Below are 26260 nucleotides of genomic sequence, written 5' to 3' on the forward strand. Positions count from 1 at the left end.
TTTGCCAACACTGGAGGCAGGGATCAAGTCCTCCGCGGCGTTTCCCACCCCGCGCGGCTGTCAGTGGCTGCCTGACCCTCGCCGCACTTTCCCGGGGCCGGCGGACGGGGCTGCCCGGTGCCCTCCGAGGCGCGCAGGGCGCTCGGGGCGCAGCCCGGGAGGCTCCACACGAGCGCGGCACGAGTCGGCGCTTCTCCCCGGAACTTTCCCGGAGCCTGAGCGAGAAGGCGACTCAGGCTTCTTCCCTCCCTCGCTCCCTCCCACCCTCCCTTCCTCCCTCGCGGCGGCGCTTCCCAGGAGCGGCGCTGGCTTTAAAAAGCTCCAACCCCACCCCCCCAGCCCTGCACTCTGCTCAGGCACTGGAGCGAGCCGGGCGAAAGCCATGCGGTGCTCGCGGCTGCCCCGATCCCTCCGGCTGCTGCGTGCCGGAGGAGGAGGAGACGGAGGAGGACGCGGCGGCGGCGGGAGGGGGACCGGCTCCCGGCTGCCGGCTCTGCGCTGCTGGAACTGGCTCCTGGTGCTGGCGCTGCCCACCGCGGGCGCGGCGCTGCGGCCCCCCACGGTCTACACCAACCACTGGGCTGTGGAAGTGCTCGGAGGGCCTGCTGAGGCAGACAGAGTGGCTTCGGCGCATGGGTATCTGAACTTGGGACAGGTAGGTGGTGAGGGGCAAACTTGCCCCCGCGGTGCCCTTGGCACCGAGAAGGAAATGGAGCTTCCGTCCTCTCTGACCTAGCCTGTCCTCTTCTCATGTGCTGTTCTCTCCCACAAACCCCGGTCGGGGAGTGGCTGCCGGCTCCCGCGTCCCAACAAGCGCCGACCTGGGCACCCCGGTGCGTCCGGGCCGGATCCTACCTTGGGGAGGGCTGAGGTTGTCCCCAACCCTGCGAGGACTGCGCCGGGAGGGAGGAAAGCAAAGGAGGTGAGACGCGGCAGCTGCAGAGGCTGTGGGAGGAGGCGGGACGCCGGCTGCCCAGAGATGGGTACAAAGAAAGCCCAGTTCATGGGCTCAGAACTTAACGTTGAAGTTGAGGTGCCCGGCTTTAACTTGGCGGTCCCTTTCTTGTTTGTGATGGTGTGTGTGTGTGTGTGTGTGTGTGTGTGTGTGTGTGTGTGTGTGTGTGTGTGTTGTGGACTGGTGCCCACCCAGCACACTAGGTTGTTTGTGACTTTAGTAAGTATCGATAACTTGTGTTGTGCGCCTATACACAGACGCACGCAGTTTGGGGCAAGGTGAGAGAAAAGTCGGTTTTCAAGGATTGAGAAGTACCAGGAAGCCTGTGGATTTCATCCTAGAAGCCTGGGCTTGGACACTTGCTGTCGAAAGCGAGTTGGGGACGCTTGCCGGGTGTTTGAACCAGAAACTGGGTTAAAGAGACGCTACCCGCCTGTCTGTGTGTCTCTTTGGCAGAGGAGGGACTCACTTCTCCCCGCTGCACGCACCCATCGCCCATCCCCAGTCTCGGCCAGCGATCATACCCTTCCTTCCTACGACTCTCCCCGTCCGCTGTCCTCTGTGACTGAACTTTCTGCGGCCGAGTATAAAATTCCATGTTCCTAGCCTTCTGTCCAATTCAGGCCAACTCTTTTTTCTAGGCTGACCCTAGTACAATTTCTCAGTTCTGGGTGCGCTTGCCGAGATGTGTAGGCAGAGGCAGATTGGGAAACTAGGGATCTCAGCACTCTATTGACAATTGGTCTGGGGAAGACAATTCAACAGATCAGTATTTAATGTGGGCAGAATCACACGAGTCTGTGTCCCCCTCAATTTGTGCAAAAAGCGGGACGATTTTGACTGAGCCCAGAAATACAGGTGAATACGTAAAGGGCATGTAAGGCCCTTGAGTAAGCAAATGCGCATGACATCGAATAGAGCGATCCTAAACGAGTGACAGCCTTAGCCTAAATCATAGACATTCTAGTCCAGGGATTTAGTCTTCCGTTCTCTGTAATGGAAGCAACACGCAGAGAAGCAAGGGACCCCTGAGAAATGAGCAACTGTCTCTGCGTCTTGTCAGTGCTGATTGAAATGAATATCTTAACGGGAGTCGCATGCCCACGGACAACCCAGTGGTGCTCCAGATGGGACGCCTAAGCTTTCTTGAAGTGAATGTGCCAAAGCATATTCTTAGGGGAGGAATGGGAGTTTGTAAATAAACGAGCCATGGCCGAGCCAAATTACTCCCCGGATTATTTGCAGGTAAAACCGAAGAGAGACAGTCTGAGTCCCTCTCTCATTACTCCGAAGCCAGCCAACGGTGTAAAGGGTTGTCAGAAGTATGAATGGGGTGGGGAGGAAGAACGAGATTTACAATTCACCCAGGGAAGCGATTAGTAGGCTGAAATGTATAGCTGCATCTGGGAATTACACTTCAAGACGTGGTTAACAAGTATATGCAAACTACAGACATAAAGGATCAAATCAAGCTAAAGATAAGCTCTTCTTGTAATTCAAACTCCAGCACCATGCAGTGTTAAATTTAGTTTTATCATTAGCCATGACAGAACCCAGCAAAGTGTGGTGCTGCCTAATCTAAATGGAATTTTCTTGGCATCGCAAGTCTTATATTGATACTGTTAATGTGCAGTGTGTGGTCTTCTGTAAAAGTAATCTCAATCATTTGAACTGTATTTGTGGTTTTATCAAACTTTCGTAATGGCTGGTCATAGTTTATCTGAAAGAATATAATTAACTGGGTGATTTTTTTTTCTGGTTCAAGTCCCTTCAAGCATTGCTGTGATTTATCATTTTACTTTCATCATGTAACTGACTTTGTTTCTATCAGTAGTTCCTAAATCTTTATTCTCTAATTCTCCAGATGTGAAAAGGTGTTCCTCGGGGGTTTTATCCTGGGTTTATTGCTTTTTGTGTTTGCTTAGAGTCTGCCAGCTCTGTGTGTTCACAGTTCACTGCCTCTCTGTCCAGGTGGCACTGCAATTTGTCTTACTAGCAAAGGTATCTCTTGAAATGTGCTGTAAATTACAGAGACTGAATTGTTGGCTTGTATAATTAAACATACAAACTGGAATTTAAGTTAAGGCATAAGTGCCTAGACCAGACCAAAGCAGTGCTTTGAACTCCAATATCCGATATCCAATACACAATACCCTCTCTACAATATCTACAAATGAGCCGGTGATGGCAGTATAATTCTTCTGACTTCGTTGGAATGTCTCCAGGCAGGTCACATAGTCTATTCCATCTTTATTTTGTGGGTGGAGAAGGAAGGAAGGAAGGAGGAGGAGATACTATGACCCTTACTACAGAAGAAGTTTGTGAGTTTTCCAAGGTCGCAGTAAGCAACTGCTGTACCACATGGCATTATCCACATAACTAAATTAAATCTATTAAAATAGACAGTGTCACGTGACTTCAGTGTGAGATAGCAACAAGAATCTTGAGAATGAAGATCCTTTGAGACTGAGATTGATAATTTTAAAGTAAATAGAGATATACTGCATAAGAACTTAGTGTTTGAATTAACTATTATATTTTAAGGGGCTAGATCCAGGGACCTATGATTGCATCTTTAAGAACAAACTTCTGGTATGGAAACTTCCTTTCCTTATGTAGTTTATGTGGGTTGGCAACTGTTCTTCATCTTAAAAGTCTTGGTGACATGCCTGGGACACTGAGAAGTTAAATGATTTGCCCATTGTCACCTAGCTAGTATGTGTCAGAGGCAGGAGTTAATCTAGATTTTCCTGACTCCCAATCTGGCCCTTTATTCTTTATGCCTTGAATGCCTTGGTACTTAGCACAGAGCTTGGCTCACAGTAGGCACTTAAATGCCTCTAGACTTGACTCTTTAATGATTATTCAAAGGAGACTTTTGAAACTTATGAGCCTTCAACTAACAAGTGACAAAAATAGTCCTTTGTTTTCTACTACTTTTCCTCTCTTCTGTTCCCAAACCAATCTTTCTTTACTTTTTTCTTTTAAATGCACTGCTCCTATGGAAAAAGGCCAGGAGCATTCAAGCACCTGCTTAACAACTCATAAAAAAGAAAATCTAATTTGTAGTTTTCAGCTGGGAGTATTTGTGGGTATTGGATGAAGGTATTAACTCCCTTTCTCAAGAGAGCCAATCAATGAACAGAGGAAGGGACACAGAAAGTCAGGTTTCTTCCTTATGCTTTAGTCACTAATCTAAATACTCTCTTTTCAAAGCAACTTAAAAAAACCCCTCCAACTTAATAGGCCTTTCAAATTTTTACTCTGTTCCTCCCCTAGTCCTGGTTCCTCATAGATCTTTATGCTCTAAATTAATGCTTAGTTATTTCTCTTTTAAAGAACGGGTACCCTTATTAAATTAACATGGTGCAAAGATATTTTAAATTATCTAGTCTCTTCTGACTAGTAAGGTCACACTGTTAATTAGTGGCAGAATCTAGGTTTTCTGACTTCTAGTTACAGAGCTTTTTCCATCAGTCTGTTGCCCTCTATAGATAAAAGAGATGCTCTACCTACTCAAAGTGTCGTGTTTTTGCCCGTGTTTTGGAATGCTGATGACTGGGAGGGAGGAGTTTATAACTGGGTAACCTCAAAATTAGATGATCTTTGCAATCAAACTCAAAACAGTTCTGCCTTTAGCTTACTCAAATTATGTTTCTCTTTAGGGATGGGCTTAAGCATTATGCTTTCCTCTAAATTCTTGCTGTAGCCTGGGATATTGTTGATCCTGAGATGGCAACAGGGGTGAGGGTGAGGGTGGGGGGTAGGGTGGGGTGGGGTGGGATGGGGAAGCAGGCTCACTATCAAATCTTTAAAACGTCTTCCTGCCAGAGATGATTTGAAACCTGTCTTAAATGATTTTTACTTCTAATAGTTGCTGATCACTGAACACCTGGCATTGAATTTCAGGTGGTTTTCAAGCACTTCCTGTCAGTGAGAGAGAAGGATGATGCTAAAAGACTTCTTGTTCTTATAATTCAAAAAAGCAAAGCTACAACCTGAACTGAACTGAAGGGATAAGAAACAGGAACAGGATAGACGAGGAGGTTTACAAAACAGGAGTCATACATTATGCCTTTTTTTAAAAAATAATCTGGCATTTCAAATAATATACTATTGCATCAGAAAGTGTGCTTTGAGCTATCCATCCATCCTCAGCAGAGTTCAGAGCCTAGGGCAAATTACACTGTGTGCTTCCTTCCCTGGTATTTTATATTGGTGAAATTAGGTTAAAATGAACAACAAGGGCATCCTTGAAGAAGAAAAAGGAGCCCAGATGGTGCAGTGTATATATAGCTCACTGGATTGGGGCGTGACCTTTTATTGGATATGTGTCTTTGAGAAAGTCATTTAATCCTTTCATGACTTCAGTTATCTCATCTGTAAAATGGGTAAGTTGGGCCGACTGATCTCACAGTCAAGATCTTAGATATCATCTAGGGACAGTGGGAAATGTCTGGGAAAGGGAAGACCCAGTGTTTTGTCTTGGCTTGTGGGCAAGAGAGGATTGTTAGGGGTCATTTTTCTATATCTTATCCTTGGATCTTAGCACCAGCTGATGATGCTACTTCTTTCTTCCCAAAGTACTTTAGCTGGCAGTCAGCAAAGACAATTGATCTAACATAACAGGGATGTCCCCAAATCTGGGGTCCTCTTATTTCCCCATGCTTTAACAGTGGTTCACCCCATATTGTTCTTAATTTTTCCACCTGGGCCATCTATAGAGACATACCAATATTATCATAGTTCTAGAAATGGAAGGAGCATCAAGAGGTCTTCATTTTATAGATGTAGTATCTGAGGCCCAGGAAAGTTAAGTCCAAGGTCAAACTGGTGGTAAGTATAAGAAGCGAGATTTGAATCCAGGTCCAGTGAATTCAGATCCAGTGTTCTTCAAAGGTGCTTCTTGTGGTAACTGATTCTGTTATATTCTTAGTAAAATAATTAGCCACTCTTTGATGTCCCTGTTAGTCTTCTGTTTGGGCGTTTTGAAGACCTAGCTGTATTTATAAGGTCCTTAGTCCAGTTTCACTAAATAATGGTGATGAATAGCCCCTTCAGCTGTCTAGCAGTTCACACTTCATAGGATGAAATTGGTAGACATGTGTAACCATAGTAACAGGGCCATCAATACCCTTAGTGTAGTAATGATGGCACTGCAAAGAAGAAACACTTTCTCATTGTTTCTCACTTAGTCACTGCAGACATAAACAAGCTGAGCTCTGCAGTACAGTACAACCTGAGACTCAGACGGAGTTTGATTTACCTTTCTTCACATAAAACTGTTCTTTGAATTTCTCTAGAAAGAGGCAATCAATTTCAGTTTCTAACACACTTCAGTGCCACCTGAATTTCTGCCATGGGCCATAATTGTTCATTACTGAGAATTCTAAGCTGATCTGCCTCTTTCTACCCAAATATTGTGTAAATCAGTCTCTTCTGTGGGCACTAACCCATTGCAACTGAATAATATGCCTGAAGACCCAAGACTAAATAATCAATAAGACTGTATCTTCACAACAGTGCATATTTTGTCAGTAAATAAACAGAGAAATTGGTTTCCCAACCTTTATTTCACACAAGAAAATTTTCAATTCAGAAAATAATATTCAGAAGAGTTACAGTATTCAAAGAACCAGGGGTTCTTTATTGACTATTCATGAGCGAGATTCTCATCTTGTATATTTTTTCAACACTTCCTTCTTGTTCTACATTGATGTTTATCCTTGGTTCTCAAGGAAGATGATGACATCATGAAGGTGATGCCATGACTGGAATTGGATTTAAGTGAGGGAGGGTTGTGCAAAGTCACCAACCTTACTTTCTCTTCCTGAGCCATCCAGGCCCAGTGGCTATACATACATACATATATACACATCATATGTATATATACACATGTATATATGTGTATATACATATATGTATGTGTACATATATGCATGTGTGTGTACATATATATTTTGTGAGAAGAAAGGAGAGAGATATAGATAAAATCTTGAAGTAAAAGAATTGTGTTGATGGATCTATGTGGAAAAAACACTGGAGGCCCATTATGATTCTTCGGATGAATACTTAGTTGGTCTGCATCCATTCTTCTATATCAATCATATAGGGTGAATAGGGCAAAAGGCTGATTTCATTAATGTTGCTACATACATAACAATAACTCCACTAAAGTCCTACTTGGATCAATGCCTTATGGCACAGAAATGATCCTGGATTCTTGGAATCATCAGCAGAGCCTGTAATCTGCCAGGTTCTACTAACCTTCAGTTAGTAATTAGCCTGATGATAGACTTTCTATAGCTTGAGGACCAGAACAGCTAAGTTCAGAATCTGAACACTAAGGGGCTGGCTGTCAGTAGGGAATTATTTTTGGACACGTTTGATAAGGTGTTAAAGGGTCAGTAGAGGGACACATCGGCAAAAAAAAAAGAAAATTAATTTTCAGAGGAACTGTCTTTAAAATATGTGGGCCAGTGAGTATTTGTGATATTTTCTTAGCAGTCAAATTTTCTGGGTTATAAAATCTCTTGTCACTTACTTGTATCTTATAATTGGGCCATGCTTGCTTCATATCCCAAAGACCAAGTGCCACCAGTGGGTTCAGTTAATGCTTGTGGGTATTTCTTGGTGCTGTTAGACCTAAGGCATAAGCAAGGGAAAAGGGAGAGTAGAAAAATATATGGGAGTAAGAGACTAAGAATCAACAAATGTAAATTTTAATAAAATTCTGTAACTTTTTCTTTTATGTCCCCTCCCCATCTCTTTTCAAAATTTGGTACCTATGAGCTTTACTGAATTTTCAAATATGTCCTTAGTTATTGTGTTGGTCATGTGATGTTGGATAACCAATCTATTGAGTTGGTTTGTCAGTGTGTGCGTGTATGTGTGTGTGTGTGTGTGTGTGTGTGTGTGTGTGTGTAAGTATGTATAGAAGAGTGGAGAAGGGAGAGAGGGGGAGTAGACACTGCAGATGGACAGTATATTGGGCTTAAAGTTTAATAGAAGAAAGAGAGTGGGATGGATTTCATTTGGAAAATTATGCAGTCCTTTTAATGATCCCAGGTTCCTCTCCTGCATGCGTACACACACACTCACACATACACCCTTTTAAAACAAATGTTCTCCAAATGTAGCTAGATGTTTATGACTTGTGGAATCCTCTAACTGCTGAAAGATAAAAGTTGTGAATGACTCAACTAAGAGATGCATTCTGGGTGAAAGTTGGTTGTTGCTTACTTCCAATAACTATCTATGTACAAGAAATGAGATCAAGTAAATTATTCATAAAAACATATAATCAGAAAGTGAGACAGGCCAGTCATGTAGCAAGAACACGTAGTAACAGATGAACAGTTGAAGTATTGTTATGGTGCCCAAAAGATTTGAGATGTAAGAAGTTCTAGAAGGTGACCTCAGTTGATTAAGTAGATAGTTTTTGGAGAATTAATGAGAGAATGTGGGAAAGAATCACACAGGATGGGGTTTGGATGGAATATGAGCTGTATTGATGGAGGGAATGCCTACATCCACAAATCATGAAGCCACTGAAGAATGTCCTTGTATATGTGGGTGATTCTTATTCTGTCTTCTTTATCCTTCTTGTTCACTTCTTGTAATTCTTTGCATATTCTTTTATGGTGGAAAGATATTCCAGGTACTGTGTTCTCTATCTTTAGCCCCACCTAGCCATTTCACTAGTGCATGCTATTGGTTACAAAACTGACTCATTCTTTCAGTAAACATTTTCAAAGCACCTATTACCTCCTACAACAAGGCCTTTGTGCCTTTTCTGTTTTCCATCTTATCATCAAGTCTTCTGAGGGTCCTTCCCCCCCAATCCAACCCATCAGGTCTTGAACAATTAGTACTTGATGGCTCAGGAACTTGAAGTCTGTTTAGCTTTTCCATTTTTTTCTTTCCTATATGGTTACATTGGAGGTGTGTAGTTTTGTGTGTATTAGACCCCAAATATCTGGACTTGTGCCTTCTTGTCTCAGTCTGAATTTACTTAGGTGTGTCTGTCCCAGGACAGATTTTTAAAAAAGGTCAGTGCCCATTTTATTTTTTTTAAAAAATATGGCCACCATGTCTAACCACACATTTTGAGCTTTACCCGGTTTTTCTCTTTAAAAAAAATGGTCCATGTTTGCATGCCTGCTGATAAAGGCTCATTTCTGTGAAGAAAAAATAAACTTTATTTTTGTCACACTGTCAAAATAACTCCATAGCTCACTGACCATCTCCTTGTGCATATATCTTAATTTCTTAGTTGCAGTGAGATGAAACTAAGAATAGAAAGTTAGGCTTAGTTTAGTGGGTTGAACCAGATGTTTACTTGTCCCAAGGCTTTGCCAATTCACAGCTGCCACAGCACATCATTTTAGGATGAGATGAAAAGTCCAGTGATGGAGATTGTTGTTCTTTGTCCCTATGGTGCTTGGTGCTCGTAACTTGTAACTGAACAGTTGCTTCCTTGTCCAAATATGTGTTTGCGGTAAATAAGCATTTTGTTTTGTTTTGCTTTTTTTAGAGAAACATGTTTTCCTATCTGCCTATGATAGCTGATTATGGTGGGAACACAGTAAACCCGAGTCAAATTTTCTGGTACATTTTCCTTTACTATTATTGACTTCTCAGTGCTTTTCAAATCTTAAAGCGCTGTATCAGTGTGAGACGATGGTGGTTATTGTTAATAAATCCAAGCAAAATCCCCTAGTTGAATATTCTTTTTCTAGGTTAATAAGCTGAATGTAGTAAAAAAAAAAAAACAAACAACTTTTCATAAAGCTAGTGTTGGGGCAGGGCTAACACTGATATTTCATGCTATGCTGTATCAGGATTTTCTTGCATATAGTTGTGTATAAAGAGATGATTCAACTTATGATGCATGTGCATCTGTGTAAAACAAGCTGTGTCATACAGTTGTTCTTTTATATTCAATTCTAGCAAAGCTTGGTAATTTCCCAAACTGATCATTTTGCTGTCTTTTTTTTATGCTCATTAACAAATACCTCCGAAGGTTTCCATGTTCAGTACGTGTGAGAGCTAAATGTTTTTTCCTTTCTTTTGCTTTTTGGTGGGTAAGAGTTTGATATGCGTTCTTAGCCACATGTAGTTCAATCTTCAGATTACTCTCTTACTAAAAGTTTATTCTACTTTCCAGTAATTTGTTCCTTTCTTAAAGTTAGTCACTTAAACCTCTTCTTTTGAATTCATCCATACTGCCTTCTATGCCAAAGGTTGCCTTTCTCTTTTTGCCAAGTGACTAGTCATTACCCTCCCTAAGACTCTCCTGGAAATTTGCTGCCTCAAAGAAGTCTTTCAATGACTAGCCGCCACCATTGAGATTTTTTTTTAAACACCAAGGAAAATCATCCTTCTGAAGGTTGCACATCTTTTCCCCAACATATCTCTGTTTTTTTGTGAATCATGCAGTCTGTATAAATGAAATGGGAAATCTGGAGAGCAAGGCCTATGTCTCTACATGTGCCATGCAGAACATAACATTGATGTTCAACAAATAATTGGGATTAATTTACGCAGGCAAAAGAGAGTGGTTATCTGACTGAACCTGCCTAATCTGTTTTGAATGACATGTTTTTATCTTTTTGTAGATTCTTGTAAATATTAAGTACAGTTAGAGTTATCCTTGAGAGTTGAAGGCAAGACCTACTGATAGTGTTAGATGGATGGAAAGATCCAAAATAGCCAGTAGTTCTTTCTATAATTAGGTGTATTAATGACTCTTAAGCATTCTTTGAGGTCTGTTGCTTTTTCCAACTTGGCCTCTTTGCCTCATAGGGACCTTTGATTCATACGAGCCACCCCTTCTCTAGATCCAGTACTACAGGTTTGTCTCTGTCAGCCAATGGTTATGGCATCTGTTTGAAGTATGGGTTTATAGTGGGTCATAATCTTACTTAAGCCTTCCTTACTTATTCATCTAACCTCACCATTAATAATATTCTTGGAGGCAGGTCTCAAGGAAAAAAAGAATTTTTGAAAAATAATTGATATAGTTGCAAGCACAGTACAAAGTTTTTATTTTAAAAAAAGAGAATATGTAGTTTTCTAGGAGTATAAACTTAAATTTAAGCAGACAGAAATATGATCAATGGAATTTTCTATGGGATCCAGGTGTGTGTGTGTGTGTGTGTGTGTGTGTGTGTGTGTGCATGCCACCCTTTTAGATCACTGAATCATACTCTAGAGGCACAAAAAAATTAGTATGACTGCCTAATAAAAACATTTATTTCTTGGTTTTTATGGATTACATCATCAATGAGATGTCAGGTGAGTTACTTAAAATACTTTCACCATTCTCCAAATCCCCTCCATACCCAAAAGAAGTTTTGCATGAGATTTAATGTAACTATAATTAAATCCATAGAAGAGGACAAAATTCTAGACACGATAAAATCCTATATCAATTAATATTGGAGAAGTTTAATATGTAGAATGTTCCCCAAACATTTCTTACAAGCATCATTGCTCTCAGAGTAGGAGCACAAACCTGTTTAGGGGCTTGTGTAGAGCCTGACCCTAGAGACCAATGTTATTTCAATGACTCTGCCCAAACATCCTGCAAGACATGGCAGATATAGATTTTACCCAGTCACATGAAGGAAAAGAGAGAAGAGGAGAAATTAAGCAGGCTTCGACATTCTGTCTTTTGACTGGGGTGAGAACTCAGAGTAGAGACTATCCTCTCACATCTCTGTAGCTTTAATGAACTCTACCTGAACATCTTGGCTCTTTCCCTACTCTGTAAGAAGCTGCAGATTTTGATGTGCTCAACCACGTGAAAGAGGGAAGGAAGAGCGAGGTGCCCACATGCCTGGCTGCATCAGACCCGCAGGAGAGGGGACTGCAACCAGTCCTAGCTTCCTCCACAGAGTTTATACTCAAGGCAGAGATCCACGATGACAAACTTGATGTCCTCTGATGTTAGGAGGCTGAGGCATCCTTTCACCGTTATTTCAGATGCCTGCTCATCAGGGAGAGTGAGAATCCAGACAGTAAGTGATGAAGGAATAAAAAAGAGGCTAAAATGCCAAAGAATTTCAAGAGAAAAACCTTCAACAAATGTCTCTCCTGTGCAGATACTGTCTCAACAGAGACAATCCTAAAACCAGAAGGAAAAAAAACGAATAGCGTGTCAGAGATTACAAAACTTTTAACAAATGTTATAAGGAAACTAAGCCAAACCTGATGAAACTAAACTAAACTTGATGAAAGAATCTGGTAGGAATAACAGCATTGATAGAGTTCTTGAAAATTTTCAAAGTATTTTATATATTTTCACAGGATAATCTCACAGCAGCCCTGGAAGGTAGACACTATTGTTCTCTCCATTTTGTTGTTGTGATTCAGTCATTTCAGTTGGGTCTGGCTCTTTGTGAACCCATTTAGGGTTTTCTTGGCCAGGATGCAGGAGTGGTTTGCCATTTCCTTTTCCAGTACCCCATTTTACAGATGAGGAAATTGAAGAAGGCAAAGGTAAATCAACTTGTCTAGGATCATGTAGCTAGTGAGTTTCTGAGGTCACATTTGAATTCAGGCCTTTCTGATACCAGGTCCCATACTAGATGGGATCTAGATCTGTACAACCTTTGTCCCATGGCCTGCTTTCAACTTGCCAAAGGATTTCAGGTGGCCGATAAAAAATGTAGAGGAAAACATCCTTACCATACCATAGCATACCATAGAGGAATGGTAAGTGACCCATGGTAAGTGACTTCCAGGTTGCAGGTTGTGCAGGCCTGCTTTAATCCCTGCACCATCTAGCTGTCTACCTATAGATACCCCACATGGAACATGGAACAGCAAGAAGCTCTAGAAGAGTTCTAAAATCCCATCAAGTAAGGAATTAAGAGTGAATATAGATCAGAAATTGAATCTCTCAATGCAGAACTTTTAAAAACCATAACATTTTTAAAGAAACACTAAATCCATCATAAAAACTCTTTTTAAAGAGTTGAAAAAGATAGATTAAGAAGACAAGAATACTAAAATGAAGGAAAATTTGGCTGAAAATCGGTGAAGGGGGCAATAAAAGAACACATGAATTCTATACAAACCTTTTGAAGACAGGAGAAAAACAAGGTAACTTCGGAATCAAATGAATCCCAGAAGAATATGAAAAATGAAAACCTGAAGATCACAATGAAAGAAAATTAATACAAGAAAATAGTCTAGAACTTGTGCAAATATATAGAGAATCTATTGAGAGAATCCACAGATCACTACCAGAAAAAAATCTCACAATTAAAACTCAGATATATAGTGATTAAATGTCCCATGTGCAATGTCAAATTTTACGTTTCCAGGAGAAAAACTGTCAAATATGAAGAAAAAAGAAGTTGAATAACAAAATTATTCTTTGATCTCAAGAAATCACAAAAGGAAATGGAATAGGATATGCAAAAAAAAAAAAAAACCCAAAAACAACGGAACTCAATATGCAATCCAAAATGACATACCTTGAAAATCTGAACTTAATCATGAATGGAAAAAACATTCAACAAGAGATCATCCTGTGGTATGGAAAAACAAAACAAGTGATCAGAATATTAGACATACAAAAACTCCATGCAATAGGAACATAAGAAGTAAATAAGTTAAATTACTAAGTAAGGAATCAATAATAAAAGCGGCTATTTAATGGTTTTTTTTTAAAGTACTGGGTTTGGAGACAAAAGACCTCCATATTTGAATCTCAGCTTCATCATTCACTAGGTGTGTGACTTAAGACAATTCATTTAACCATTTGAACTTCAGTGTCTTAATCTATAAAATAGCAATATTTGCTCTGCCCACTGTTATAACAATTGGATAAGATAATGAATGTAAAGGACTTTATAAGATAAGATAATGAATGTAAAAGACTTTATAAACTTAAAGCTTTAAGTAAATGAAAAGTAGTATTCATAGCTCTTCCAGTTCTTTAAAGTATAGAGATGAACTTGGGTTTATAAAGACCATGCCAGCAGAGCCCAAGGTAAGGAAGGTCCTACCAAGGTGAAAAGGCTTCTAGTGAGGGCCATTGACACACTTTGTTTCTGTCAGCTACTAACAGAGTCAGCTGACTGACTCTAGACTGATGACCTTTTTTCAAAGCTACTAAGGCATAGCAGGTGTGGGAGATCTGTGGCCCTCTAGGTCCTCAAGTGTGGCCCTTTGACAGAATCCAAACTTTGCAGAACTAATTCTCTTAATAAAAGGATTAGTTCTGTAAAACTTGGACCTATTCAAAAGGCCCTGCACCCAAGGACTTAGAATGAGGCTACAGGTTCCCCACTTCTGGAGATGTTTCTAGAAGTAATTAGTAGTAGTAAGGAAAACAACGTAAAAAATAACCCAAAGCATAATTTTAGAATAATAAGGGCTAAATAGAGGTGATAGTCACCTTTCATTATATATTCCTTTATATGGGAGAAATAAAAGACAGAAGGATTAAAATTTGTTTTTTACACTCAATCATTTTTCATTCAGTTCTCTCTCATTAGGATTTTCCTATTAATGTAATGTTAATTATTGGCTTCCTGTGGAATTTACAGGTTGTCCTGACCTGTTTTAAGTGAAGCATCATTCTATAGTCCCTATAAGAAGAGCTATTTTTTTTAGTGCTATTATGGGTGGGCTTCCTCAAGGGTAATCTTGTTTCCTTGTCACACCTTGAAATTTCCAACTCATAGGAAAATGTATTATCTCAAGTAATTTCGTTGTTTCTTGATACCTAGGCCAAATATTGAAGTTGAAATTATTAAGCATCTTATGTGTACAGTATCTTTTGTTTTGTATAGAACCAACTCATCACTTACTGGTAATTTAGTACATTTACATAAAATGGGAATGAGGAGCTCAGAGAAGAATAAATGCATTTTCATAAGTAGTTGTTTTATTTATAGATTCTTCTAATTCTATTAAAACAAATGCCCGAGGGATATAAAACTTGGAATAAGTAATACAAAATAGAAGTGGAGGAATTTTAAACTCAAAGAAGGAACCATTAATGCTGAAATAAGATTTGATTCTTAGTATCATGAGGAATAAGTGGCATTTTTCTAAAATAAAATAATCATATAGTATGCCATACAGGGAAGATGAATTAAAATAGGTACTTGGTACTTGGAAGGAATCATAAAATATCACACAATGAAAAGGAGAAAGCATTGACTCAAGGGGGAAAAATATAAAGATTACAGTAACTATGGTTTACAGACAAGTAAATAAAATGACTGTCATAAAAAGCAATCTAACTAATTAAATATTTAATGTGCTTTAAAAAAGTTGACAAAATATGATGTATTAAATATGGTAAAATATGTAAATAACTATAGGATATTCAGGCAACCAGTTCAGTGCCTCACTTCCAATCTCTTGCACATAAAAACATGGATTTTTTAATTAGAGAAACTAAACTTGGGAGACAGTAAGCTAAATTAACCAAGCATTGCTTATGTTATGGAAGCCAAAAGGCACTGCCTATGAAGTCAACCTAGCGTTGAATAAATGAATGAATGAATGAATGAATGATGAATGAGTGAGATAATCACTACTCTTAAAAGGAAGGACATTTTTAAGGATTATTTGAATAAGGAAGTAGGACTGCCTTCTGGCTTCTAAGAATAAAATATAAAGAAGCTAAAAGAAGTTCAAAATGAGACAATACCAGGATTGGAAAGAACCTCAGAAGCCATCTATCTAACCTATATTTGAACATCAACAAAAAGCAGTCATCCTGATGCCAGCTTTAAAACTGCTATAGAGGCAAAACCCACATTCTCCTGAGGTAATCCATTCCGAAGTATTTAGATAGCTCTAACTGTTGGGAAGTATTTCCTTATATCAAGCATAAGTCTGTGGTGGTTAGCTAATGTAGCTAATGTGTCCCTTTGGAGCAAATAAAACAGGTTTTATCCCTTTTCTACCTGGAAGCTCTTTAAATACTTGAAGATAAGTCTCATGTCTCCCCTAGAGCTTCTTTTTTCTGGGCTGAACAGCCCTAATTTTCTTCAAAATTTAAATGGGACCTGATCCCCACCCTTTTGGAGCTTATAGGAGGAGAAGAAATGAATACATGAAGTTATAACACACATCTCATTCAACTTTGAGGTCATCCCCCTCATTTTACAGATGATTAAACTGAAGCCCAAGGAGGTGGTGACTTACCAACGTCACATAAGTAGTAAGCAGCAGAGGTGGGATTTGAATGTAGTTTCTCTTATTCCTGAAGGCAGGAAGACCTGAGTTCAAATCTAGCCTCAGACATTTGAGAGCAGGGGCTGCCTTTTTGCCTCTTTTGGTATCCTGGTGCTTAGTGGAGCGCTTGGCACATAGTAGGTACTGAATAAATATTTATTGATTGACTGACCTTGGTCAAGTTAGTTAATTATTTGCCTCAGTTTCCCTATCTGAAAAATGGGGATAATAATAGAACCTGCCTCACAGAGTTGTTGTATAGATCAATTAAGAGAAAGCAATTGAGTAAATTTATAATTTACAATTAAGTAAAGTGCTTAATAAAGTGCACATAGTAGGTGCTATATAAATGTTAGTGATTATTGTTATTATTACTCTAGAGCTAGTGTTTTTTCCACCATACCATGCTGTCCTAAGCAAATAATATTATTTTAGAGCTTATAGGAATTATGAAGAATATCAAATCCATTAAACTGCTCATGAGAGAAAGAAAAAAGAATAAGGATTAAGCGACAGAGGAAGAAAAGGAAACTGCTAACAATTTACCATATAGGGATCAATGTTGGTACATTTGTTTTGTTTTTATTTATTTGTATATTCTCAGAAGAGAATCTAAGCAGGAACCCCAACTGGAAGATAAAAATAACTGATGAGAAGCTGCTTAAGTAATATAAATCGTTCAAGTCCAGAAAATGTGGTCAATACACTCTTAATGATGCACCCAAAGTTCTTGAAGAGCCATTTTGTGGCCCTTGGTCAAATGTATGTGTATCACATATATACAAGTGGTGACTTTTGTGCTTGTCCACAAAAAATACCTAGAGGTACAGAACCAAAGGCATGTGCAGTTAATACTACTGATACCCAAGAGCATTCTTTCTTTCTTTCCTCTTGACTTGCTTTTTTTTCTTTAATTCTTGCCTTTTTCTTCTTTTTTCCCCCACCTTGTTGCAACAAGTGGTTACAGAGGTTAGGAGCAGGTGTCATAAAACACATCCATTTTGGCCACTACCCAACATAAAAGCTTACTAAGGATTGGTTTAGTGCATCATTTCTCAGAGTGTGGTCTGGAGACCCTTGGGGATCCTTATCAATCTTTTAGGTGGTTCATGGGCACAAAACTATTTTCATAATAATACTAAGATGTTTCTTCCCCTATTAATACAGGCAAACATCTCATTATTTCCAACTACATTTTAGTATTTCCAACAACATATCAGTGTGAGGTCAGATTCTCCTCATATACTTAGAAAAATTATATGGCACAGACTAAATGCAGAAGCAGATATGAGAATCCTGCTGTCTTCTGTTAAACCACACATTAAAGAGATTTCCAAAAATATATAAAAGAAACCCATTTTTTCCACTGATTTTTTTTGTTTTAGAAAATTATTATTTTTATGAAATATATTACTATGTAATTCATTCATTGTTATTTTCAAAAATAAATTAATAAACATTTTGAAAATTTATCAGTTTTAATGTCTAATGTAATAAGTATCTTTAGATATAATCCACAAAAACAAAAACTCTTTGGGGTCCTCAATAGAGTATTATGAGGTTCTGAGACCAAAAAGTTTGAAAATTGCTGATCTAGAACCTAAACATGAATATGTGCCACATATTTTTTCTGATAACTTGCTTCATTGAACCTATGTACTCTGTGTGAATGTGCTTGCCGTATTTGTAGATTACAGCCTTTTTATCAAATGTAATTCTTGTCTGTGTCCTTCCCTAAATGATCCACCTAATATTCCAGAGGTCTTCTTTTAATACTTTATGATGATTACTTAGGCCACCTATTATCTTTCAGATCAAATGGAGAACTTACCCATTTTCTATTCATATATGTTATTGATATATTTTGTACTACTCTTGTACATCAGTCATCATTGGCAATATGTTGATTTTGCCTTTGTAACATTTTTCGTATACTCTCCCTTCTCTCCTCTGATACTACCACCACTCTGGTGCAGGCCCTTAGTCATGCCTAGACTTCTTCAATAGCTTTCTGGTTGGTCTCCCTGCCTCAAGTCAGTTTCTACTCCAGGCATTTCTGCATTCATCTGTCAGATTGATCTTCTGAAATGCCAGGTCTGACCATATCATCCCCTATTCAGTAATCTCTAATGACTCCCTGTCATGTCCAGAATGAAATATAAAATTCTCATTGGCATTCAAAACCCTTCATAACCTGGACCCTCCAATCTTTTATTACCTGCCTACACCCTGTTACCCAATCCACCCCCTTACTCTGCAGTCTAATGACACTGGCCTCCTTGTTGTTCCTAGAACAAGGACATTCCATCCTCTGACTCTGGGCATTTTCATTAGTCAGTTCTTTTGTCTGGATTTCTTTCCCTTCCCTTCACCATCTTCTGCTTTCTTTGCCTTCCTTAAAGTCCCAGCCAGCATCCCACCTTCTTTCAAGAACCTTTCCTGATTTGTCTTAAAACTATTACCTTCTCTCTCTTGATTATCCCCAAATTATCTCTATATCTTGAGTGTACATATTTGTTTTTCATGTTGTCTGCTCATTAGACTGTGAAATTCTTTAGGTCAGAGTTTTTTTGCCTTTATTGTTTCCCCAGTGCTTTGCAAAGTGTCTTTGTCACATGGTAAAAATAATCTAAGCAACATGCATCCTTCTGGGGTAGACCAGTGGAATAGGTTAGGTACCCAAGTGTGTGTTCATCCTTCTTTACTGAAGAAGACCACGGCATCAGAGAAATAATGACATGACTTGCATTTGACTTTGTTTTGAATGAGGGAGGGCTGTGCAGGTCACCAGCCTCACTTCTTCTCCAGAGCCATCTGGATCCAGTGACCAGATATTTATCAGGATGACTGGAGATGACCCAGGATGAGGCAATTGGGGTTAAGTGACTTGCCCAAGGTCACACAACTAGTGAGTGTCAAGCGTCTGAGGTGAGATTTGAACTCAGGTCCTCCTGACTCCTGCACTGGTACTCTATCTACCGCACCATCTAGCTGCCCCAGGTACCCATGACACAGTAGTCAATGAATATAGCAGTCTACTGTTTGAGAAACACAAGGACCCCAGCTTCTGGGATAAGAACTCACTGTTTGACAAAAATTGCTGGGAAAACAGTATGGTGGAAACTGGGCATAGACCAATGCCTGACACCATAAACAAAAATAGAGTCCAAATGGATGCATGATCTAGGTATAAAGACTGATACTATAAACAAATTAGGGGAGCAAGGAATAATGTATTTGTCAGATTTATGGAGAATGGAGAAAATTCTGACCAAATGAGATACAGAACATTATGAAGTGCAAAACAGATAATTTTCATTACATTAAACTGAAAAGTTTTTGCATAAATAAACCTAATGCAACCAAGATTAGGATGGAAGCAGAAAACTGGGGAAGAATTTTTGCGACTAGTATCTGTGATAAAGGCCTCATTTCTAAAACATATAGAGAACTGAGTCAAATTTACAAGAATGTAAGTCATTCCCCAATTGATAAATGGTCAAAGGATAAGAACAGGCAGTTTTCAGAGGAAGAAATTAAAGCTATCTATAATCATATGAAAAAATGCTCTAAATCACTATTGATTAGAGAGATGCAAATCAAAACAACTCTGAGGTACCACATCACACCTATCAGATTGGCTAACATGACAAAACAGGAAAATGATAAATGTTGGAGAAGATGTGGGAGAGTTGGAACACTAATTCATTGTTAGTGGAGCTGTGAGCTGATCCAACCATTCTGGAGAGCAATTTGGAACTATGTCCAAAGGGCTACACAAATGTGCATACCCCCCAGCAATAGCGCTTCTAGGACTGTGTCCGAAAGAGATCATAAAAATGGAAAAGGGTCCCGCAAATACAAAAATATTTGTAGCAGCTCTCTTTGTGGTGGCTAAGAATGGAAATAGAGGGGATGCCCATCCACTGGGGAATGGCTGAACAAGTTGTGGTATATGAATGTAATGGAATACTATTGTGCTACAAGAAATGATGAACAAGAAGACTTTAGAGAGGCCTGGAAAGACTTATATGAACTGATGCTGAGTGAAAGGAGCAGAACCAGGAAAACTTTGTATACAGCAACAATCACAGTGTGCAAGGAATTTTTCTGGTAGACTCAGTCCTTCACAGCAATGCAAGGACCTAAAAAATTCTCAATGGACTTTTGAGGCAAAACACCTTCCACATCTAGAGAAAGAACTATGGAACTGGATCGTAGAATGAAACAGAACATTTTCTTTTATATTATGTTTTGTTTTGTTTTATGGTTTCTCCCATTCGTTTTAATTCTTCTATGCAACATGACTAAGGTGAAAATGTATTTAATAGGAATGTATTTAATAGGAATGTACAGGTGTAGAACCTGTATAAGATTGTACACCATCTTGGGGAGGGAGTAAGGAGGGAGGGGGGAAGGAGGGGGAGGGAGGGGGAAAACATCTAAGATATATGGAAGTGATTGTAGAACACTGAAAACAAACAAAATAATTTTAAAAATAGGCATCCTTCCTCCTCTTTATGTTTCCTGTTTAGATGACCAGGTTTATCACTCTTTAGTGGCAATATGATTCATTAGGAAGGTTCCATTTGGTTCTGAGTCTTGATAAAATCATCCACATATAAGAACATCTATATGACGTCTTCATCAATACACAAGCTCTTGCCAGATCATGTGACCAACAGACTAGGGAACTAGATCTTTTACCCAGTTTCCACTAACTTTGGGGGAAAACCCCCAAAGAAGAATTATATACCACATGTAGAACACTTAGAATTGAATCTATAGGACAAGAAAGCAAGAAGTTTTGAAAGGTAAAAGCTCATAAATTAGTAGTGGGAAATGAGAAACTTTAAGACACAGCTCTCCTTCACCAAGAGCCTCCCTATTCCAGTAGGTATGTAGAGTTTGTGCTTTGGGACCCATGTGTGCAATTCCCTGTTGCTCTAGACATTCTGCTGGTGTATTCCTCCCCTGCCCTTCCTCCCTCATACTGTTGCCACAATCAATGCACAAGTGTTCTGTACAGCTATGTGAGGAGGAAGGAGTAGTATAAGGACCATGCTTCCCTCTGCCTGGTGTAAGCCCTAGGCAACTCCGGTGGAGGCAACAACACGAAGCAATCATTTTACCATCCTCTTATAAAAAGGGGCAAGTGTTTTCTATTCAGTCCAGTTAGAGAACTAAAGAAAAGAGGGAACTGGGGTTGGGATTTAGCATGTGTGGCTTTACCAGGCCTGAAATAAAGAGGTTTGGAATTCAGTTGATGCCAGTTTAGTTCCCCCAGAAATTACTTGACACAGAGGTCAAGGTTACTGGAAAGCAAATTCTCTAATGTGAGATGAGCCCAAGACAATGCTATGGTTCAGGCTTGTAGGAATATGCTGCGCTGAAGGGGGAGGAGTCAGAAAGTGAGCAAAAGGGGAAAATAAGCAGAAAAAAAGATGAAAACTACCAATGTTTAAAGAGGAAGACAATTTCATTAAAAACCCAGAGAGCAGGCAGATAAATCAACAGAGAAGGTAACTAAAATTAAAAGAGAGGACAATTACCAAAAACATCTAAAAGATGAGAAACTTTTCTAAATAATGATTACAAGACAAAAGAAATGGAACAATACCTGAACAATGGAACAATACTGTTAAATACCACTACAGCATGGAACCTCGGTGGGATGTTCCATAGTGACTCAAGTGAGAGAAGGTGGAAGGGAGCACATGGAAGGATTCAAGTCTCAGGGGAGCCTGGTGCCTGTCTTCAGGTATTTAGTGCACTATATGAAGGAGAGATTAGACTTGTTCTATTTAGGCTCAGAGGGCAGAACCAGTAGCAATGGGTGGAAAGAAGTTGCAACAGTTTACTAAATCAGAAAAAAAAATAGCAGGCTGCCTCAAAACCCAGTGGGGTCTCTCTCACTGGAGGTCTTATTGTGGAGGATGAATGGGTGGTTGCCAGGTATATTACATGAAAACTCCTTTCAATTATGGAGTGGGTTAGATTACCATAGAGGTCCCTTCCAAGAAGAAATTCTTTATGTATATTGAGGAAGCTAGTAAAGAGGTCTATTGGGCAGCTAGGTGGTGCGGTAGATAGAGCACCAGTGCAGGAGTTAGGAGGACCTGAGTTCAAATCTCACCTCAGACACTTGACACTCACTAGCTGTGTGACTTTGGGCAAGTCACTAAACCCCAACTGCCTCATCCTGGGTCATCTCCAGTCATCCTGATGAATATCTGGTCACTGGATCCAGATGGCTCTGGAGGAGAAGTGAGGCTGGTGACCTGCACAGCTCTCCCTCATTCAAAACAAAGTCAAATGCAAGTCATGTCATTATTTCTTTGATGGCATGATCTTCGTCAGTAAAGGACGAATACACACAAAGAGGTCTATTGATTAGAATGTAAGGAATCATGAATATTGAAAACTAAAAATTAATTAATTAATAAAAAAGAAGACAAAGACTCATTTGAAAATGTTTGAATGATTATTTGCTATTATGGAAGTAAAAGTTTTGAGAGTTAGGAGATGTATAGCAGAGATTTTAAAAAAGAGCATAGCTTCTGCAAGAGCTTTTCACTCTCAGTCTGGGTAATTTAAACATTACCCTCACCTTGCCAATTAAGTGTTGAAAAGAAGACCCTAGAAAATAGGAAGGCGAAAGGCAAAGAGCTTTCAAACACTTGTGCATTGTGTCCAATGAGAGGGAATAAAATTAGTTGTATTAAAGTATTATTGAAAGCTGAAAAGAAACCACATACATGGTGTGATAGAATTAACTTTTTTGATCGAAAGTTGTCTGAACATTAGTTATCCAGAAGAGTGTAAAAATGTCTGAGAATAAATGTAAAATGCTTCAGATCTTTCCGTATGAGGACAAATGGTTCTTTTATGCCCTCTAGAAAAAAAAAATACACCCAGCAAAGGTTAAAGTTATTGTAAAAACTTTATAAAACTGGGTTTTAAGCAGCTTGTTTGGTGTGTTGAAAGTTTACTTTGAGGCACTGAAACAGAATTACTCAAAGAAGAAAGGTGGTGAGAATGAAGCAAAGGTGTAAGGTACACCAAAGGCCTCCCCAATTTTTTTCTGCAGGTATATTTTGGCAGAAAAAGCTTGAAATGATGAAAGGAAACCAAGCAATAGATCTAGATCTGTCATACTTGACTAGTCAAATTGTCTAACTGATTGCTGATGCATAGTGGTTGAGAATTTTGAGAACAGTGGTACATTCAGCCACTGTCTTGGACCTCTTTCAAAAGTGGAAAAAAACACAGCAACAATACTAGAACAAATCATGCATGAATTCAAAATAGGGTGTGTTTTGGCATGGGGATGTCTACTCTAAAGGGCCCCTCTAAAGATTAGTCTTCTAGTAATATAGAATCTGATATAGAGACAATGGAAATTTGACTATTTAGAGTTAGTATAATTTTTAAAGTTGATCACAGATGAATTTTTAACTTAATTGATACTATAGGGCACTATTTATGTGGAAAGGATCTGAAATCTAGAACTTTCTGAAGTAGGTCAATAGAAAATTTCACCTGCTTACAAAGTATGATGTTACATCCTTGTCCTAGGTATCATAAACTAAAAAAGACAAGACAATGGATTAAATTAGGAAACTCCAAACGTAGGTTCAGAGGGAGATATTTTTATAATTGTGGGTTTGGGGGAAATTATCAAAGGGAAGATCCTACACATGAGAAAGTGTTCCAGATTTCTGAAAGTACTCATTTATAGTTCATAACACTAAGTATGTTACTTGACTATAGTGTTAACATCTTTTCCTCTGAAATATTCAGCTCTGTCTAGTAAGAGATTTTTTTCCCCCAAATTTGTTTCTTGTAGTGAAGATAAAGGGAAAATAAGATTTCTTTTATGGTAATTTACTTTATACCAACCTTATTGGAATGCATCCTTTCCATAAAATGAGAACTAAATACCTTTATTTTATTTAGCTATAATACCTTTATTTTGCTTGAACAAAAGAGGTTGAGAAATCATTTGTTTTGTTGTTGTTAGAAGAAAAGTTGCACTATCTTTTCTTTAATCTGGCTATCATTTTTCCCCTTCCAACCCCATCCTACCTTACTGTTAAAGTGTCAACAAGTAATGATATCCCACCATCTCTGTCCCCACCCCCCCAAATAAGAGGGATATCTTCTTGTTTCCCAATATTAAAATGTATTTTTGCCTATCATTTCAATGCACATCTATGAAATGGGAATTAAAGTTAGGAAATATGGGAAAGGTGGTGAAGTTCATGTCCCATTATTCCTATCAAACCTTTTTATAAGTAGCTTAAGAAACAATCGGGTGGGAAGGTTAGAAATATAAATTCAATATATAACAATCCTCTAACTTAAGTAAAATGTAAGCTCATATGAGATACAAGTAGCCCATGGCACTGACCTCAACATACTCTCTTCCTGGGCTGGATTTAGTTTGCTCACCCCGCCTATGCCCGGGCTTGTCAGGTCAAGGTATTGCCATTGTAACTACAACTCACTCTTGGGGTTCTAGGGATAACCCTGGTGTGGATCAAGACATATATCTCCTACTCACAATTACAGGTCTTGAGTCCCACTGGTATAGTTCCCATTTAAACAAATGTATCAAGATAACACCATTTACTCTTAATTATGAAACATTTACTAACAGAAAGCCAGACTGATAGTAATCATAAAATGTCTAACCATTAACTAGGTTTACACTTTTCTACCAAGGAATATGGTGTTCATGGCAGGGAGTGGACATAAATTTGCCAAACTCTAACAAAGAGGTCAATGAGTAGGAAAATACATGTACCTGGTAAAATTCACAACTCTGGATCATAAACCTTGGTATCTTTGATTTTTTTACGGAGCAGTTTGTACTACATATCACCTACTGGATGGAACTGCTCTCATTCTATATCTCTTCACTACCCTACTGGGTAAGGCTCCTTTTCTTCTATGCTTGGACTGCTAAAGCAGTGTTAAACTCTTTTAGGAAGCAGCAACATTAAGCCTGGTCTACGGCCTTGAGGCCACCTGAGCAAGTGTGGCCCTTTGAATCCAAATGAAGTTTGGATATATATTATTGGAGATACATATACATACATACATACATGTGTATGCACACATATACATACACACAGATAGGTAGATCTTCCTAGGTCTGCTTCCACAGTTGAGTGATAATGCAGTACTTTGAGTGAAAAGCTTGGGATCTACACATACATTCAGGTCTGTTATCTGTACTTTAAGGAGTTTCCTCCTCTCAAGTCATAGAGAATAGTAAATGGCAATGGATGCAAATCTCTGAGGGTCTTTTCTTCTCTAAAACTTTTCTCAAGATGGGACCAGAGAGCAAAACAGACTTTTCTAACCCAGTTTGTTACATGACAGGATTCTTTTTCCACTGAGCTCCCAGCATCAGTGCTATCCTCTATCTGAGTCAGCTCCCTAAATCAACTGCAGAGTCTGCCTTTCTCTAGTTATCTGGTCTCAGATAGCCTCTTCTTCTGGATTTTCTCTTCTGTTGGCTTCTATTTTATGTCTTCTCTCTTCTGATACTGGTTTTTACATTCTGGTTCCCTAGCCCCAATTTCTTGTGACTTCTAATATTCCAAATTAATGTCTCCTCAAGTATAGTAATCTACCTGTATCTGGGGGGATAACGAGTTCATTGGGAACTCTGAGGTAAGAAAATTCCCTATCCCAATGTGGGCCAGCACTTTCTCTGCAATTTATGTTCTTAGAGAATTGCCTAGAACAGAGCCCAAGAGATTAAGTTACTTGCCCAGGATTACTTGGCCATTATGTATCAGAAATGTAACTTGAACTTAATTTTAAGGTCATTTTATTACTTACTACACCATGTGTCTGTTTGGCTAAAAACCAAAAATTTATGTTTCTGTCAGATGGGGCACAAATAGTCTATGAAATGTGGATTTTTGTTTATATATACAGATATGCATACGTACACGCATATGTGTGTATATATGTGTATATATATATATATATGTATATATATATATTTCCCAATAGTCTCCAAATAGTTCTTTTATTAACAACAATAAACTTCTAAGTCCTAAAAATAGTCATGTAAAT

The 26260-nt window shown here is 39.0% G+C and overlaps 1 protein-coding gene across 4 annotated transcripts in view; it reads left to right on the forward strand.

The window, feature by feature from the left end:
• The first annotated feature begins 332 nt into the window (after positions 1-332).
• Positions 333-26260, forward strand: part of PCSK6 (proprotein convertase subtilisin/kexin type 6) — a 249589-nt gene continuing 223661 nt past the window's right edge. For 3 of the 4 annotated variants that reach the window (XR_011968543.1, XM_072616871.1, XM_072616881.1), the window contains exon 1: positions 334-655. Coding sequence is in view for 3 of the 4 variants with exons in the window: in XM_072616871.1 (XP_072472972.1) it covers positions 383-655 (273 nt within the window). In the remaining variant the exon portion in view is untranslated. Of the gene's footprint in view, positions 656-26260 lie in introns of all 4 variants that reach the window. The other variant, XM_072616874.1, reaches the window with a different exon arrangement.

Source organism: Notamacropus eugenii, chromosome 1 (genome assembly GCF_028372415.1).
Source record: "Notamacropus eugenii isolate mMacEug1 chromosome 1, mMacEug1.pri_v2, whole genome shotgun sequence".
Classification (NCBI taxonomy): Eukaryota; Metazoa; Chordata; class Mammalia; order Diprotodontia; family Macropodidae; genus Notamacropus; species Notamacropus eugenii.